This window comes from Vulpes vulpes, chromosome 5, assembly GCF_048418805.1.
Source record: "Vulpes vulpes isolate BD-2025 chromosome 5, VulVul3, whole genome shotgun sequence".
NCBI lineage: Eukaryota > Metazoa > Chordata > Mammalia > Carnivora > Canidae > Vulpes > Vulpes vulpes.
This window is the reverse complement of record NC_132784.1, coordinates 81,661,339-81,676,269: the sequence shown is the minus strand read 5'-3', so window position 1 is coordinate 81,676,269 and position 14,931 is coordinate 81,661,339. Positions and strand designations below refer to the sequence as shown.

Genomic DNA, 14,931 nt, shown 5'->3' with positions numbered 1-14,931 from the left:
AAGAGGTCAGTCCCAAGAATGGAAAGTGAAGAAATGAAAATATCCTAGTCTTTGCGAATACCTAGCCTTTAATAAATGTCCCAGTTATTGAGTGCCTGAATCAATCAACACAAGAAGCTCCCCAGCTTTTTGTTTTCTTATTTTTATTTTACTATTAATTTTTAAATTCTGGTATAGTTAACATGCAGTGTTACATTATTTTTAGGTGTACAATATAGTGATTCAGGAATTCTATACATAACTCAATGCTCATCATGATAAATGTACTCTTAAAACCCTTCACTTGTTTCACCCATCCCCCCACCCAACTCCCTTCTTGTAACTAGTTCTCTATACTTGAGTTTGTTTCTTGGCTTCTTTTCTTTTCTTTTCTTTTCTTTTCTTTTCTTTTCTTTTCTTTTCTTTTTTTTTTTCTTTTCTTTCTTTTCTTTTTTTTTTTTAATTTTTATTTTATTATTTATGATAGTCACAGAGAGAGAGAGAGAGAGAGAGAGGCAGAGACACAGGCAGAGGGAGAAGCAGGCTCCGTGCACTGGGAGCCCGAGGTGGGATTCGATCCCGGGTCTCCAGGATCGCACCCTGGGCCAAAGGCAGGCGCTAAACCCCTGCGCCACCCAGGGATCCCCTTTTCTTTCTTTTCTTCTTTTCCTTTCTCTTCCTTCCTTCCTTTCTTTCTTTCATTTCTCCCCTGCCCTCTCTTTTTTTGCCTTTGTTTCTTAAATTCCACCTGAGTAAAATCATAAGGTGTCTTTCTGTGACTCATTTTGCTTAGCATTATACTGTCTAGCTCCATCTATGTTATTCCAAATGGCAAGATTTCATTCTTTTTTTATGGCTGAATCATATCCCATTGTGTGTGTGTTTGTGTGTGTATTCCATTCATCTGTTAGTGGCCACTTGGGCTGCTTCCATATCTTGGCTATTGTAAGTAATTCTGCAATAAACACAGAGGTGCATTATCCCATTCTCTTTGAATTAGTGTTTTTTTATTTTTGGGGTAAATATCTATCAGTGCAATTACTAAGTTATAGAGTAGTTCTCTTTTTAACTTTTGAGGAACCTTCATACTGTCTTCCAAAGTGGCTGCACCAGCTTCCATTCTTACCAATAGTGCACGAATGTTCCATTTTCTCTACATCCTTGCCAACATTTGGTTGTTTCTTGAGTTTTCTATTTTAGCCTTTCTAGCAGGTGTGAGGTAACAGCTCATTGTAATTTTGATTGGCATTTCCCTAATGATGAGTGATATTGAGCATCTTTTCATATGTCTGTGGGCCCTCTGTATGTCTTCTTTGGAGAAATATGTATTCATGTCTTCTGCTCATTTTTAAATTGGATTATTTGTTTTTAGGGTGTTGAGTTTTATAAGTTCTTTATATATTTTGGTTACTATCCTTTTATTGGATATGTCATTTGCAAATATCTTCTTTAGGTTGCCCTTTTGTTGGTTGTTTCCTTTGCTGTGCAGAAGCTTTTTATTTTGATGTAGTTCCAATAGTTTATTTTTGCTTTTATTTCCCTTGCCTCAGGAAACATATCTAAAAAAAATGTTGCTATAGCTGATGTCAGAGACATTACTGCCTGTGATCTCTTCCAGGATTTTAATGGTTTTGGCTTTCACATTTAGATCTTTAATACATTTTGAGCTTATTTTTGTGTGTGGTGTAAGAAAGTGGTCCAGTTTCTTTCTTTCTTTCTTTTTTTTTTTGTGGTCCACTTTCAAAGTTGTTTTGCATGTAGCTGTACACTTTTCCCAGCACCATTTGTTGAAGAGACTGTTCTTTTCCTATTGTAAATTCTTATCTCCTTTGTCAAAGAGTAATTGACAATATAATTTTAGATTTATTTCTGGGTTTTCTATTCTGTTCCTTTGATCTGTGTCTATTCTTATCCCAGTGCCATACTGTTTTGCTTACACAGAATATAACTTGAAATCTGAAATTGTGACACTTCTAATTTTGTTTTTCTTTTTCAAGATTGCTTTGGCTATTCAGAGTTTTTTGTGGTTCCATATAAATTTTAGAATTGTTGGTTCTTCTGTGAAAAATGCTATCTATATTTTCATAGGGATTGCATTAAATCTGTAGATTGCTTTGGGTAGTATAGACAATTTAACAATATTTGTTCTTCCTATTCATGAGCATGAAATGTCTTTCCATCCTCTTCACTTTCTTTCATCAGTGTTTTATAGTTTTCAGAATACAGGTATTTTACTTCTTTGGTTAAGTTTATTCCAAGATATTTTATTGTTTTTGGTATAATCATAAATGGAATTGTTTTCTTAATTTCACTTTTTCTGCTTCATTATTAGTGTATACAAATGCAACAGATTTCTGTACATTGGTTTTGTATCCTGTGACTTTACTGGATACAAATTCATTTATCAGTTCTAGTGGTTTTTTGGTAATGTCTTTCAGGTTTTCTGTATATAGTACTGTGTCATCTGCAAATAGTGAAAGTTTTATTTCTTCCTTACCAGTTTGGAAGCCTTTTATTTCTTTTCGTTGTCTAATTGCTGGAGCTAGGTCTTCTAGTACTATGTTGAATAAAAGTGAAGAACTTTGGACTCCCTGTTATATGGAAGAACAAATATTATTATTATTTATATTGTTTTCTGAAATTACTGTGACCAAAGGATCCTGATACCCTTTGTGTTTTTAATTACAGAATATTATGTTTTGTACAAAATAATAGATGTTTAAAATATAAAATGTGTTCATTTTATAACATGTATGTGATAGTTCACTTTTTAAGGGTCTTTTGATAAAAATTCCTTTGGCTCCCTGATTATCCTTGTCCTTTCATTCCTCCAAAACTCTTCGTCTCTTTCAGTGAGCTCTTATATTCTATGATTCATTCACTTCATGTAGATGACTTTATATTTCCAGCCTCACATTTCACTTAATCTTAGTTCTATATTTTCAACTGCCTTGAACTGGTCATCTCCTTTTATAACTTACTGTGATTTCAGGGTCACATGGATTGATTCTTCATTCTCCATATCCTTCTTCTGTCCCCCACACCTCCCCAAATTCATGGAACTCTCCTTGAAAGGAAATCCTCTTGCTGACTGTGAAGATGAACCATTGCTGGGACATTGAAACTTCATTTGAGAGAATTCATCATGTGTAACCTTTTGTAATTTGAAAAGAACATGAATGAAGGACTTTTTAAATATAATAACAACCTGTGGCTCAGGCATAGTGATTTGTGCTTTTTTGCTTTCTTAACAGTCTCAGAACATTGTTCATCCCTTGTTTCTTGTCTTAAATACATTTTCATGTATTTCATCAGTGAAGCAGACCTTTCATTTCCTTTCCTTTGTCATGCTTTCTTTTTCAGATTTCATGGTTTTTCTTTTCATTTCTTTTAGCTTCACATAGACATTCTGGAATAATCTTTGTCTTTCATTCCCTTTGTCTAGTCAATTATTTATCCTCCTCTAGAATATCTCATATTTGCCATTCTTCATTTCTTAATGGTATAGACATCATTTCATGCTTAGATTAATAAAGTAGCCCTTTAGCCAGTATTCTTTTATCTGGTTTTTATTTATTCCTTTTTTAAAAGATTTTATTTATTTGAGAGATAAGGTAGGCAAGAGAGAGAGCTCACTTACAAGCATGAGGGGGGGGGGGGGGGGCGGCCCAGGTGGCTCAGCGGTTTAGCGCCACCTTCAGCCCAGGGTGTGATCCTGGAGACCTGGGATCGAGTCCCATGTCAGGCTCCCTGCATGGAGCCTGCTTCTCCCTCTGCCTCTCTCTCTCTGTCTCTCATGAATAAATTAAAAAAAAACAAAAAAAACAAAAAAAAACAAAAAACAAGCATGAGCAGGGGGAGATGAAATGGGGGAAGCAGACTCCCTACTGAGTGAGAAGCCTGATGTGAGGCTTGATTCCGGACTGTGCCACATGATCTGAACAGAAGGCAGACACTTGACTGAGTCACACAGGCACCCCTGGTTTTTATTCATTCTTGTTGCCAAACTAACTTTGCTAGGTAACTAGTTTAATGCATTGCTTCTATGTGTCTGACATGCTAGATACTTAGTACATATATAGGGAATGGTAGATTGAGTAGTTCTCTTTTGCCTACCAAATCAAGTCCTAATTTTTCTCCAGCTTTATTAAGATATAATTGACATATAATATTGTGTAAGTTTGGGTGTATTAACACATTGATTTAGTCTCACACTTCTTTAATTGGCTTTTTAGATCTTCCACAGCCTGGCCACATTCTACATCTTCAACGTTGTTTCCTACTACTTCTGAAGCATCTTCTGTTGTATTTAATGCAAGATCCTTTTGCAATCGTCATAGTTTTTCATTATTCCTACCTTTTTGCCTTTGCTCTCCTCATTTCCTCCCCACAGTTAAGATCCCTTCTCTCAATTTACTTGTATTAAACAGGATTGAGTCAGGAAACAGAGGACACATTCGAATAGGTAAAAGAAAAGTTTGATGAAGAAGTTGCTTACAAGGTTGTGGGCAGAGTTCAGGGAAACCTGCAGGGACACCGAAGCACCAAAGGGAGAGAAGCAGTTGGGGGATGATTATACCACGGGAACCTGCAGGGGAGCCAAGGAAGGAAGCAGCTCCCAGGAACCTGGAGAGAGCTGGAGGCACAGCTATAGAAGAAAGCAGAATTCAGAAGCTATGACTTATGGTAAAGGTGGAGAGCTTTTGTCATTTTGTGGCCATGTGGGGAGGAAACAGAGAAATACCTCACTCTGTCCTGCCGGCATACTGATTTGCTGGTTCCTTCCAAAGAGTGCCCCCAACTGGGAGCCAGAGTGCACAAAAAGCTGTTTGCCTTATCCTCAGATAGCAGCACAGGGGACAGAGCAGTTTCAGAAAGGGTGGAGAGTGAGTGCATCAGGTCAGAGGCTAGCCAGTATGCTACTTACTCAGCAAGGCCTACTTGTTCAGACTCCTTTTGTTATTCAGTATGTGCTGGTGGTTCTCTTTGTCCTGCCTATTAGTCTATTAGTTTGCCTGCTTTTCTTTTCTTTTCTTTCTTTTTTTTTTTTTTAGTTCTTTTTTTTTTTTTAGTTTGCGTGCTTTTCTAAAAGTCAAATCCTGTCTCTTGACCCACACGTGGTTACCTTAGCAGTGTTCTCTGTAGTGCACATATGGCAAAGGGAGGTGTGAACAAACTCCTTTGTCTTGGATTTGGAACTAGGTATTGAGTTGTAATTGGGTATCTTTGTGGGCAGCTGAAGCTACATTATGCAGAACTCTAGAGGTATTGGCAGCCCTATTTTTTGCTGTTCCTCCTTCAGCTTCCTGCATGTTACACTCTTAATTTTCCACCTACCTCAGTTGACTGTACTTCTCATTCTCTTTTAGCTTCTTCTGTAATCCGTGAGTGTAGGAATTCTTTAGGACTCAGTCATTTGCCGTCTTCTTTTTCTAACTAATAACTAGAAGTGATTGCCCCTGTTTCCATAGCTGTATATGTATATGTATATCTTATACACTGAGAAATACATGTCTACTTTAGGAAAAAAGAAAATAACAATTTCCTGTAATGTCACCACCCTAATGAACTTTTTTCCTACAAAAGAGTTGTTTGTTGTTATTATTCAGTTCTTACATACAGTCTTTTAAAAACTAAAGTATATTAGGCAAGATTCTTAACTCTAAGATGATATTTGTCAACAAAGGAATTTGGGTGTTGGTCATCTCAGACTTGGAAAATGGTCAGAAACAGGGGAAGCTGTACAGTATCCAAGACCACACCATAAAGCCAGCTTCCACTCCTGAGTATTATACATTGTAGGTTGTACTGTCACTGTTGACTATAGTGGATGCTGCTTCTGCTACAGTGGTACCATTGTTGTCCGTGCAAAGGTGATATTACTAGCATTGCCCCTAAAGCCTACCAACAGATGGATTTGCAGCAGTTCCTGTTCTTTGTAATACTACTTCCTGATCCAGTATCCAGGATGGGTACATCTGATTAGCAGTCTGGCCTCATGCTATATAAAGGTAGTATCTGGCATTTCTGGCTTCTCTGGTGGACTCTTATAATGTAGAATTCTTCCAAAAGTCAAAGGGAGTTCAGATACTGTGTAATTAAGAATGTGAAAATTGGATTCTTGAGTATTTAAGATAGTGTGTACAGAACAGGAGAATAATAAATTACACACCAACTCAGAAGTTGGTATTTCAGAATTATGTGTTTGGATGATATCTGTTCAGCTCAGTGGACGTCTGACTTCACAAATGAAGACTTTTTTTTAATATCCTCTTCAATTCTAATAATCTAATGATGCTAGAGTTATTTTCTGAATTATAAATCTTCTATTTTTTATATATCCTTCAATTATTAAATCAGAATCCTTCAATTATTAATTCCTCATTACCCATAGGATAGGATAAAGTTAAAGTTCTTTTTAGCTTGGCCTACAAATCCTTTCAATATCTGAGTCCTGTAAAGTTTCTAGCCACAATCATGAATACTCTACTCCTCTCTCTCACTCATAATGTGTTCACTCCAGCCATATCCTATTCTGTTTCCCTGAAAAGTGCCATACTCTTCCATGTTTCTGTACATTTGTGCATGTAGAATCTTTTTGTCTGGGCTGTCTACTTTTTTGTCCTCTTTGCAGATTTATCTTTAAAGACTCAGTTCAGGGCAGCCTCCGTGGCGCAGCGGTTTGGCGCCGCCTGCAGCCTGGGGTGTAATCCTGGAGACCTGGGATCGAGTCCTGCTTCCTGCATGGAGCCTGCTTCTTCCTCTGCCTGTGTCTCTGCCTCTCTCTCTCTCTCTCTGAATAAATAAATAAATCTAAAAGAAAAAATACTCCATTCAGAAACCACTTTTCCTAGTGATGCTTGCTTGATGCCATTCTCTTTCTTTCTGTATGTTTCAAAACATTCCTGTAATATAGCACTCATCACATTAGATTATGATTATTTCTCACATAAATTTTTCTTATTAGATGCTAATGAACTTAGAAACCTATAATCTTTTATTATTTTTTATCTCAGAAGATTTTTGTTAAATGAGTGAAAACACCCTACTTCTGATTGGTTAGTTCATTTGGTTAGTGTGCTCTTTTTAAGAGAAAAAAAAAAATTGGAGAACCTGGGTGGCTCAGTGGTTGAGCGTCTGCCTTTGGCTCAGGTCATGATCCTGGGGTTCTGGGATCAAGTCTCACATCAGGCTTCCTGTAGGGAGCCTGCTTTTCCTTCTGCCTATGTCTTTTTTTTTTTTTTTTTTTTTTAAATCGTACATTCTATCCTGGTAGCATTCCCACCTTGGCTAATTATTTCACAAGGGAACTGGGAGAAATAGACCTTGATGGACCATTAGTATTATCTTGATATGTGAAATACAGTAAATTATAATGATAGGTTTAAAATGGACTTTAAAACTGTCAGAAAAGTACCTTGGTTTGATGAAATGTTTATACTGAATTTAGTGTTTATATTTCTTATGTTAAGGAACTAAAAAAAGTTACCTCAGACTTGATAAAGTCCAAGGTCACGTGTCAACATAAGATGGGAGAAGAAAACATCCATTTAACAGTTAAAGAACAAAAATTTCAAGAACTTCAAGAAAGACTCAACATGGTATTTAATTAAATGTCTTCATGTTTATATAGATGTTTTTGTAAAAAGAGAATTTCAGGATTATAATATAAAAATGTCCCCCTCTTGTAAAGTTAATATACTGTAATAGTAAAAAACAATATTGTGAATTATTTTTCACCTATTAGGTAATTTTTGCCATTTTCAGCAAGAATTTAAGACAATAAAATTTGTGTATGACCATTTTATTTCCACTTTAATATAATGTCAGATAATCTTAGGATACAGTGGTGTCTCCAGAAAAGCTTTTGGAGATGAGAAATTTTGTAACTTTTTAATGTGAATATTTATAAATTTGCACATCAGCCTGTTATGGGTATCTCATACCACTTTTATTTTGCTAGAGCCACTGCTTTACCAGCAAACAGATGTTGGTACTCTGGGGTAATAAGGGGTCATGACTTTCCTAAATGTGTTGAGCACTGAATTAAATGTAGAATTTGCTGAATTTTATAACTTTAAAATTACTCAATTTTTAAAAGGAGTTGGAATTAAATAAGAAGATTAATGAAGAAATCACACATATTCAAGAAGAAAAACAGGCAAGCGGTCATAAGATATTTTGGGAACCAGGAAATATTTTTAAAACCAGGTATAATGTGGGAAATAAAGTAAGTTAAGTAATAAATGGAATCATGTCCAGATCAATTCCTGGCACATAGTAAGTACTCAGTTGGGATTTCTTGAATGGATATATGTGTACCTTTTTTTTTCAACCAGGTCTCACATATGTTCCATTAAAAAATAAATCTGAGAAATGGGGAGGTGCTAGTCAAAGGGTACAAACTTCAGTTATAAGTAAGTTCTGAGGGTTTAATTTACAGCATGATGGTTTTAACATTATGTTATATATTTGAAAGTTGTTAAGAGAGTAGATCATTAAATGTTCTCACCACACAGACAAAAATGGTAATTATGTGAAGTGATAGTGATGTTAATTAATCTTATGGTAATCATTTAGCATATGTGTATCAAATCATCATGTTGAACAATTTAAGTTTGCAGAATGTTATTTGTCAATTATATCTTAATAAAGTTGGAAAAATATGATATTAAAATATTTAACGAGTAAATAAGAATAAAAATAAATCCGTTTTTTCATTGATAGTTTAGACCATTGGCACCCTAACAATTAAATTAGAAGATGTAGTTTATTAAGATTGCAGGTATGTTTCTAAATTCATTTTTAAATGACATTTTCTAATGGATTTAGAAACACACCTAAGATGTATTTAGAAACACATCTTAAAATACTTTCAACTGATATATCATATTTATACTTTTTTAAAAGGATATTATCATTTCTTTCCAACGTATGCAGCAGTTACTTCAGCATCAAACTCAAGTTAACACTGAACTGGAAGCAGAATTGAAGGTTTTAAAAGAAAATAATCAGGTTGTATATAGAGATATAGATAGTATATTTCCATTTAATGAGCTTTACCTGTTTAGTTGCATTTATTTGCCAACTTTATCTGAGACCATTTTGAATTTTAGGGGTAAGATAATGGCCCTCTTCGTCAACTTGGTATCAATGTCTAAAATAATAAACACATATATTTTTTTAACATTTAAGTCACTAGTTAAATGTTCAATTTTATCAAGTGTCTGACTTAATTTTGTAACAGATTGGATGGGATTTTTTTTTCTTTGTCTTAGAATTGTGGCTAAGACCAAAACTGAAAATAGAAGAGAGCAGTTAGTGAACTCCCAGAAATTGAAGGCAGATCCAAAAAAAAAAAAAAAGATTCGAAAGGAGAGGAAGTTATGGTCACTGATGCCTTGGGAGTTAGAGTTCAATAAGAGAGGCTTTTCTATTACATCCCTAATTGGGAAGGGAGTACATTTCCTCATAAGCTAAGTGAAGGAGTCTAGTGAAAATCATGTAAAGACTGGACTACAAAAAGGAGAAGGTGCCATCTCGTTTTGTAGATGGATGCTTGAGATGCTCTAGAAACTTGCAGGTCCATTCTGGTGTTGCCAGTGGAATAAAATGTGGTAAATTCAGTGGAAGAACTTGGCATATGTTTCTTGAAGTTTGGGATTATACCCAAAAACATATAGACTAATGCACAGTTATGGTCCAGAAATTTCAAGGAGGAAAGTTTTTGGAGTGATATGTACCAATGGGCTTGTAGTGTATTATGCTTGTTACAATACTATATGGAACAAGGGTGCAGAAGAGAGAACTTTGTGATTCCTTGGCTCCACATGAAGGAACATGAAGGTTAGTGGAATGACAAAAATTGCCTTGTGCGCCACTGGCCAAATGACAGGATGCTCAGTTCAAGGAAAGGAGCTGGGGACATGTTCCACTGGGGTGGCCAGTGGAAGATTATTTGTGCTCCTCTGAAGGGATTCTTGGTAATGATGGTGAAGCTGAGCATTTCTCAAGAAAACTACAGTTACCTCCCATGTAAAGACCACAAATTATGCTGAATTCATCATCATTGAATGGGACCAAACAACCTGAACAATGCAAGCTTTGTCTCCTCACCATTGATGTTCTGTGACTAATGATGTAAAGAAGAGTTTTGCCCTCTTCATTTCTCTTGCCTGTCCCCAATACTGTAAAACATAGACCTGGAAGAGGGAGAGGGAGGAATTATGCTGGAGTCAATTCTTCCTTCCTCTTTCTTTTTTTTTTTTAATTTTCTAAAGATTTTATTTATTCATGAGAGACACAGAGAGAGGCAGAGAGAGAAGCAGGCTCCATGCAGGGCGCCCAGTGTGGAACTCTATCCCAGGACTCAGGGACTCCAGGATCACACTTTGGGCCAAAGGCAGGCACTCAACCGCTAAGCCACCCAGGCATCCCACTTCCTTCCTCTTTTAACCTCTTCACCTCCTCCACTAAGACAAGTGAAAAAAATTTCTCTGAAAGTCCAGTTACAAGCAAGTATTCCCTCATCTTTTTAACCTACCCTACAGATAGACGACTGGGGCTTTCCCTAATATTTTGAATCTTCTCCAAAGAAATGTAGAATAGAATTTACCCAAATTCTTTATAAAGAGTAGCAGTTATCAGGGTTGTTTTCTTACCCATTTAAAGGAGTTCAAACAGCTTTGTTAGGATGAACAAAATATTAGTGGTCAGCCAACCCAATTATTTCATTTCTTGGTAAACTAAAGATAAAGAAAGTGAAAGCAGTAGAGTTCAAGGCTTCTTAATTAGTGGCAAATCCCAAATTAAATTTTTGTCCTATTCTACTCCAGCATTATTTCTATAATATTACATTGTTAATGTACTCTTCCTAGATCAGTGAGACCTGCCACTTTTGTTAGATAACTTATTCAGAAACTATGACTTTTAAATTACCCTTCATGAGCTCTAAATGCAATGTTTATGTGTTGTTGAATTCTGTGGAGTGTACAGTAGTCAGAGACTTACAGTCATGTGTTTCTTTAAGGTAACAAGGACTATAACGATGGTTCCAGGATCTTTTACCTCTGAGTGCCAATATCTTAGATAATCCAGATGCCTCTTTAACTAGTACTATTATTATTTGAGCTTGATGGTACATCGAGAAACTAGATTCCATATGGAAATTTTGTTGCAAAGTATTGGCAAGAACAGGATAGAATTGTCACCTTTTTACTTTGGACATTAAAAATAAGACCATCTGTCATCACTTTTATTTTATAAAAAAGAATATTTTAACACTACATATAAGGATATAATCTCAGAATAGATACAGTCTTTTACAAGAAAAAGACATCTGATGGCTCTTACAGACTGTTTGCCATTAACTAGTGAAATTTTGTCATGGATCAGTACTTGTTTGCAGACAGTGTTGGAGAACCACTGATATATAGTATAAGAAAATGTTAACATTGAACTATTGCTGAGGATTATGTTGTATAGATATCTCAAGTGTTTTCTCGAGGAGCTTTCTAATTCCACCTATATTAAAAGGGATCATTACTCTTCATAATGGCCTTTTTTTTTCAGTGCTCTGCAGTCACACTGTCATCTGTCTCATTTTTTTTAATAGTACAGTATGGAGCATAGAGACCTGAATTCCCATGATAGAGAATATTTTCTGCTATGATTTTATTATAGTTTAGTCTAAATGTAAGTGTAGTTATGCTGCTGTACTCATAGTGTTAACATGAATAATTTACTTAGTTTGTTCCTATAGCCACTAACCAGAATATATTACTTAGTTTTTGGTATATTAAAACATTAACAGATGATTTTACTTTGATTTTCTGCAGTATCCATTTTTTTTTGCAATGGTTTTTAGATTTGTTAATCCAGATGCAAATAATATCAAATAATTTTCTGATAGAGACTGAATTCCATGAGAATAGTAATAGTTTCATTCATGTAGTGTAAGAAGCTTAAAAGAGTATCTGGCATACAGTTAGAGCTTACCAGATTTTATTAAATTAATGAATGATTAACAATGAATAAATTTAGAATCTTTGTAAGTTCAGATAGTACAAGGTATGGGCTTCTGGTTAAACATGTTGAATTGAACCTACACACTAACTTCTATTTCCTTCTGAAACTGCAATAAAATGATGTTAATAAATTCTCAAGGACAAATGAAATACTTAGCAAATGAAAGAACATAGAAACCCAAATCAAAGATGCAGAGATGCTTAGGAATTGCAAGCATCATGTGCCTCTAGAAGTTGAATGTGCAACTGAAGCCAAGAAGAGAAGGTCTATATAAGAAGCTAGAAGCTACTATACCTCCAAATTCTTTTCCCTATCCTGCACAAAAAGGCACTGCCTGTCTTGTACTTGGCAGAAGATTGGAGATTTTTGTTGAAGAGTTTGAGGGACAACTGAAGTTGGAAAATCCAGTAATGTTCTAGAGGCAGCTTATACCAGGAAGAGCTAGTTGTTAGAGCTGTTGTCATTTTGCTAGCTGGTTGTGAAACTAGTGGTGGCTTGAAATTGCCTATGGTTGGAATGTTTAAAATTGGCAAATGCTACAAAAAATTGTTTACCAATATGTTACTGAGAGTATTATATTGAACACAGGGTGGAAAGTCTAAATACTGAAATCTGAGACCTTCCTGCTCTGTTTCCCCATTTAGAGGACATCTAGCCTTATCACTTCCAGGCAGGAGACTGAAGATTCCTTTGTAGGGAAACTAACTTGCTCAAGTTATTCCAGTTACGCTCTCCCAGGGAAATTGCTCAGCCATGTCAACCTACAGTGAAGTCCATCATTTGACATAACTTGTAACCAGCTTTTTAATACTTCATTCTTAATATGAACACACAGTTAAGGATCAGTGGGCACCTGAAGAATGTCTCTACCTGCAAATTAGACAAAACAGGGTAATGAAAAAAAAAAACACAGGGAAACTAAGAAAATATACTCAGTTAAGAGAAACATTTATTAATCCACAAAAACAGGAATTAGGAGTCTTTAGAGAAAGAAACACTCAGAATAAAAGAGAACCTTTAAATATTTTAGACATAAAATATACAGTAAAAGGTTTGGAGGGTAATATTGAGATAGTCTTCTAGAAGGTTGAATCAAAAGACAAGAAGATGGATAACAGAGGGGAAAGAACACTAGGAGTTCAATCCAAGAAGTTTAGTGAGTTTCAGAAAGAACAGAGAAAATGGAGAGATGACCAAAGAAATAATACTAGAAGGTAACCTAGAACTGAAGAATTAGAGTTTGTTTTGCTCAATACCAGTGCATATTATTATGGAGTTTCATACAAAAAGGGAAGATTCCAAAACTCTCTGTGGAAAAAAGAATTAGTTCACATACAAATGATTAGAATAAAAATGGCAACATAATGACTTCAGACTTCTCATTGGCAGTGCTGGAAGATGGAAGATAATGGAACCATGCCATCATTGGTTGGAAAGAAACTGATTTTTAAAAAATATTTTGTTTATTTGAGAGAGAGAGAGAAGGGGGAGGAGGAGCAGAGGGGAAGGGAGAGGGACAAGGATGCTCTGTGCAGAGTATAGAGCCCTACACAGGGTTCAGTCTCACAAGCCTGAGGTCCTGCCCTGAGCCAAAATCAAGATTTGCAAGTTCAACTGACCAAGCCACTCAAGCACCCCTGAGAAATTGATTTCTAAAGCAGAATTGTACTGCATTCAGCCAAACAAATCAATATGTATTGGTAGAAAAAAATATTTTTAGATATGCAGGGCCTCAAAAGTACCGTCTGTGCCTCCTTCATCAAGAAGTAATGGAAGGTTTGTTCTACCAAGACAAGGGAATAAACCAGGAAAGAGGAAACAGTAGAATCTAGGAAACAAGAGACCAATCCCAGAAAGAGAAGGCAGTCCTCAGAGATCACCCGATCTGTGTAGCAGATTGAAAGAGCAAGGGGTCCAAATTGTAATGGAAGGATGGAAGGTCTCCAGAAAGTGGAAACAAAGAATATCTGATATAGGCAGTTTCTTTTAGATGAGAGTATGGGTCAGGACAGGAAATGGTTGTCATATCTACTACAGTTTTAAGAATGTAATGCTCTTGGTCATTTATTATTACTAGGATAGATACTGTAGTGCATTCTCTCTCATCTCCTAAATTTTGATTTGTTTATCTTCCAAAATATGGTGTTATCAGTATAAATACATACGGTATTTGGTAGAATGTTAAAATAGTAATAAGCATCTATTAAATATATACATTGTAAATATTCGGAAACTACTCTATTGTTTACCTATGAATTAAGAACTTATGACTTCTATAAAAATATTTACATTATCTTGAAGTAGAGTCAGTCAAAATAGGTATTCATTGAAGGCTATCAAAGTGCAATAATATTCATTGTGTGCTAGAGGAGAATTTTAATGTTAAAACAAATGCTTTTTATTACACATTTCCATAATTTTGCATAATTGTGTCATTGTGTATTGATATTCTAGATATAATTGAGAAGTCTTTAAATAGAATACTGTGAAGCCTTTAAAATTAGATCTGTACTTGATGGCATGGAAAGTAAGCAAGAAATATTAACTTTTTTTAGAAAAACAGATTGTGGAAGAACACGATATGTATGGTATGGTCTCCTGTGTATTTAAAAAGATGTATTTTATAAACTTGTATGCTTAGAGACAATTTCTCGAAGACTATGCAAGAAACTGCTAGAGTGGTTACCTCTGGTGGAGGAGACCTGGAGAGCTGTTAGAGGGACACTTTATCTTTCTTTCTCTATCCTTTGTGTGACTTGAAACGTTAACCCTGAATGTAAATAGCTTTACTGATGATAAACAAATGGACTTAAAAATTCCCGATGTATTAGGCATGTGGGTAGAGTTCTTAACTATTTCTCTTTTTACGGAAATTAACTTGGACTATCAGCAGACATTGAGAAACCTAATAAATATTGGTGATAA

The 14,931-nt window shown here is 35.4% G+C and overlaps 1 protein-coding gene across 2 annotated transcripts in view; it reads left to right on the top strand.

Moving 5' to 3' along the window:
* CCDC73 (coiled-coil domain containing 73) overlaps positions 1-14,931 on the top strand; it is a 142,638-nt gene that overhangs the window by 105,611 nt on the left and 22,096 nt on the right. The window contains exons 10-12 of one of the 2 annotated variants that reach the window (XM_072759072.1): positions 7,452-7,580; positions 8,081-8,140; positions 8,920-8,994. In XM_072759072.1, coding sequence (XP_072615173.1) covers positions 7,452-7,580; positions 8,081-8,140; positions 8,920-8,994 — 264 coding nt within the window. Of the gene's footprint in view, positions 1-7,451; positions 7,581-8,080; positions 8,141-8,889; positions 8,995-14,931 lie in introns of both variants that reach the window. The other variant, XM_026012774.2, reaches the window with a different exon arrangement.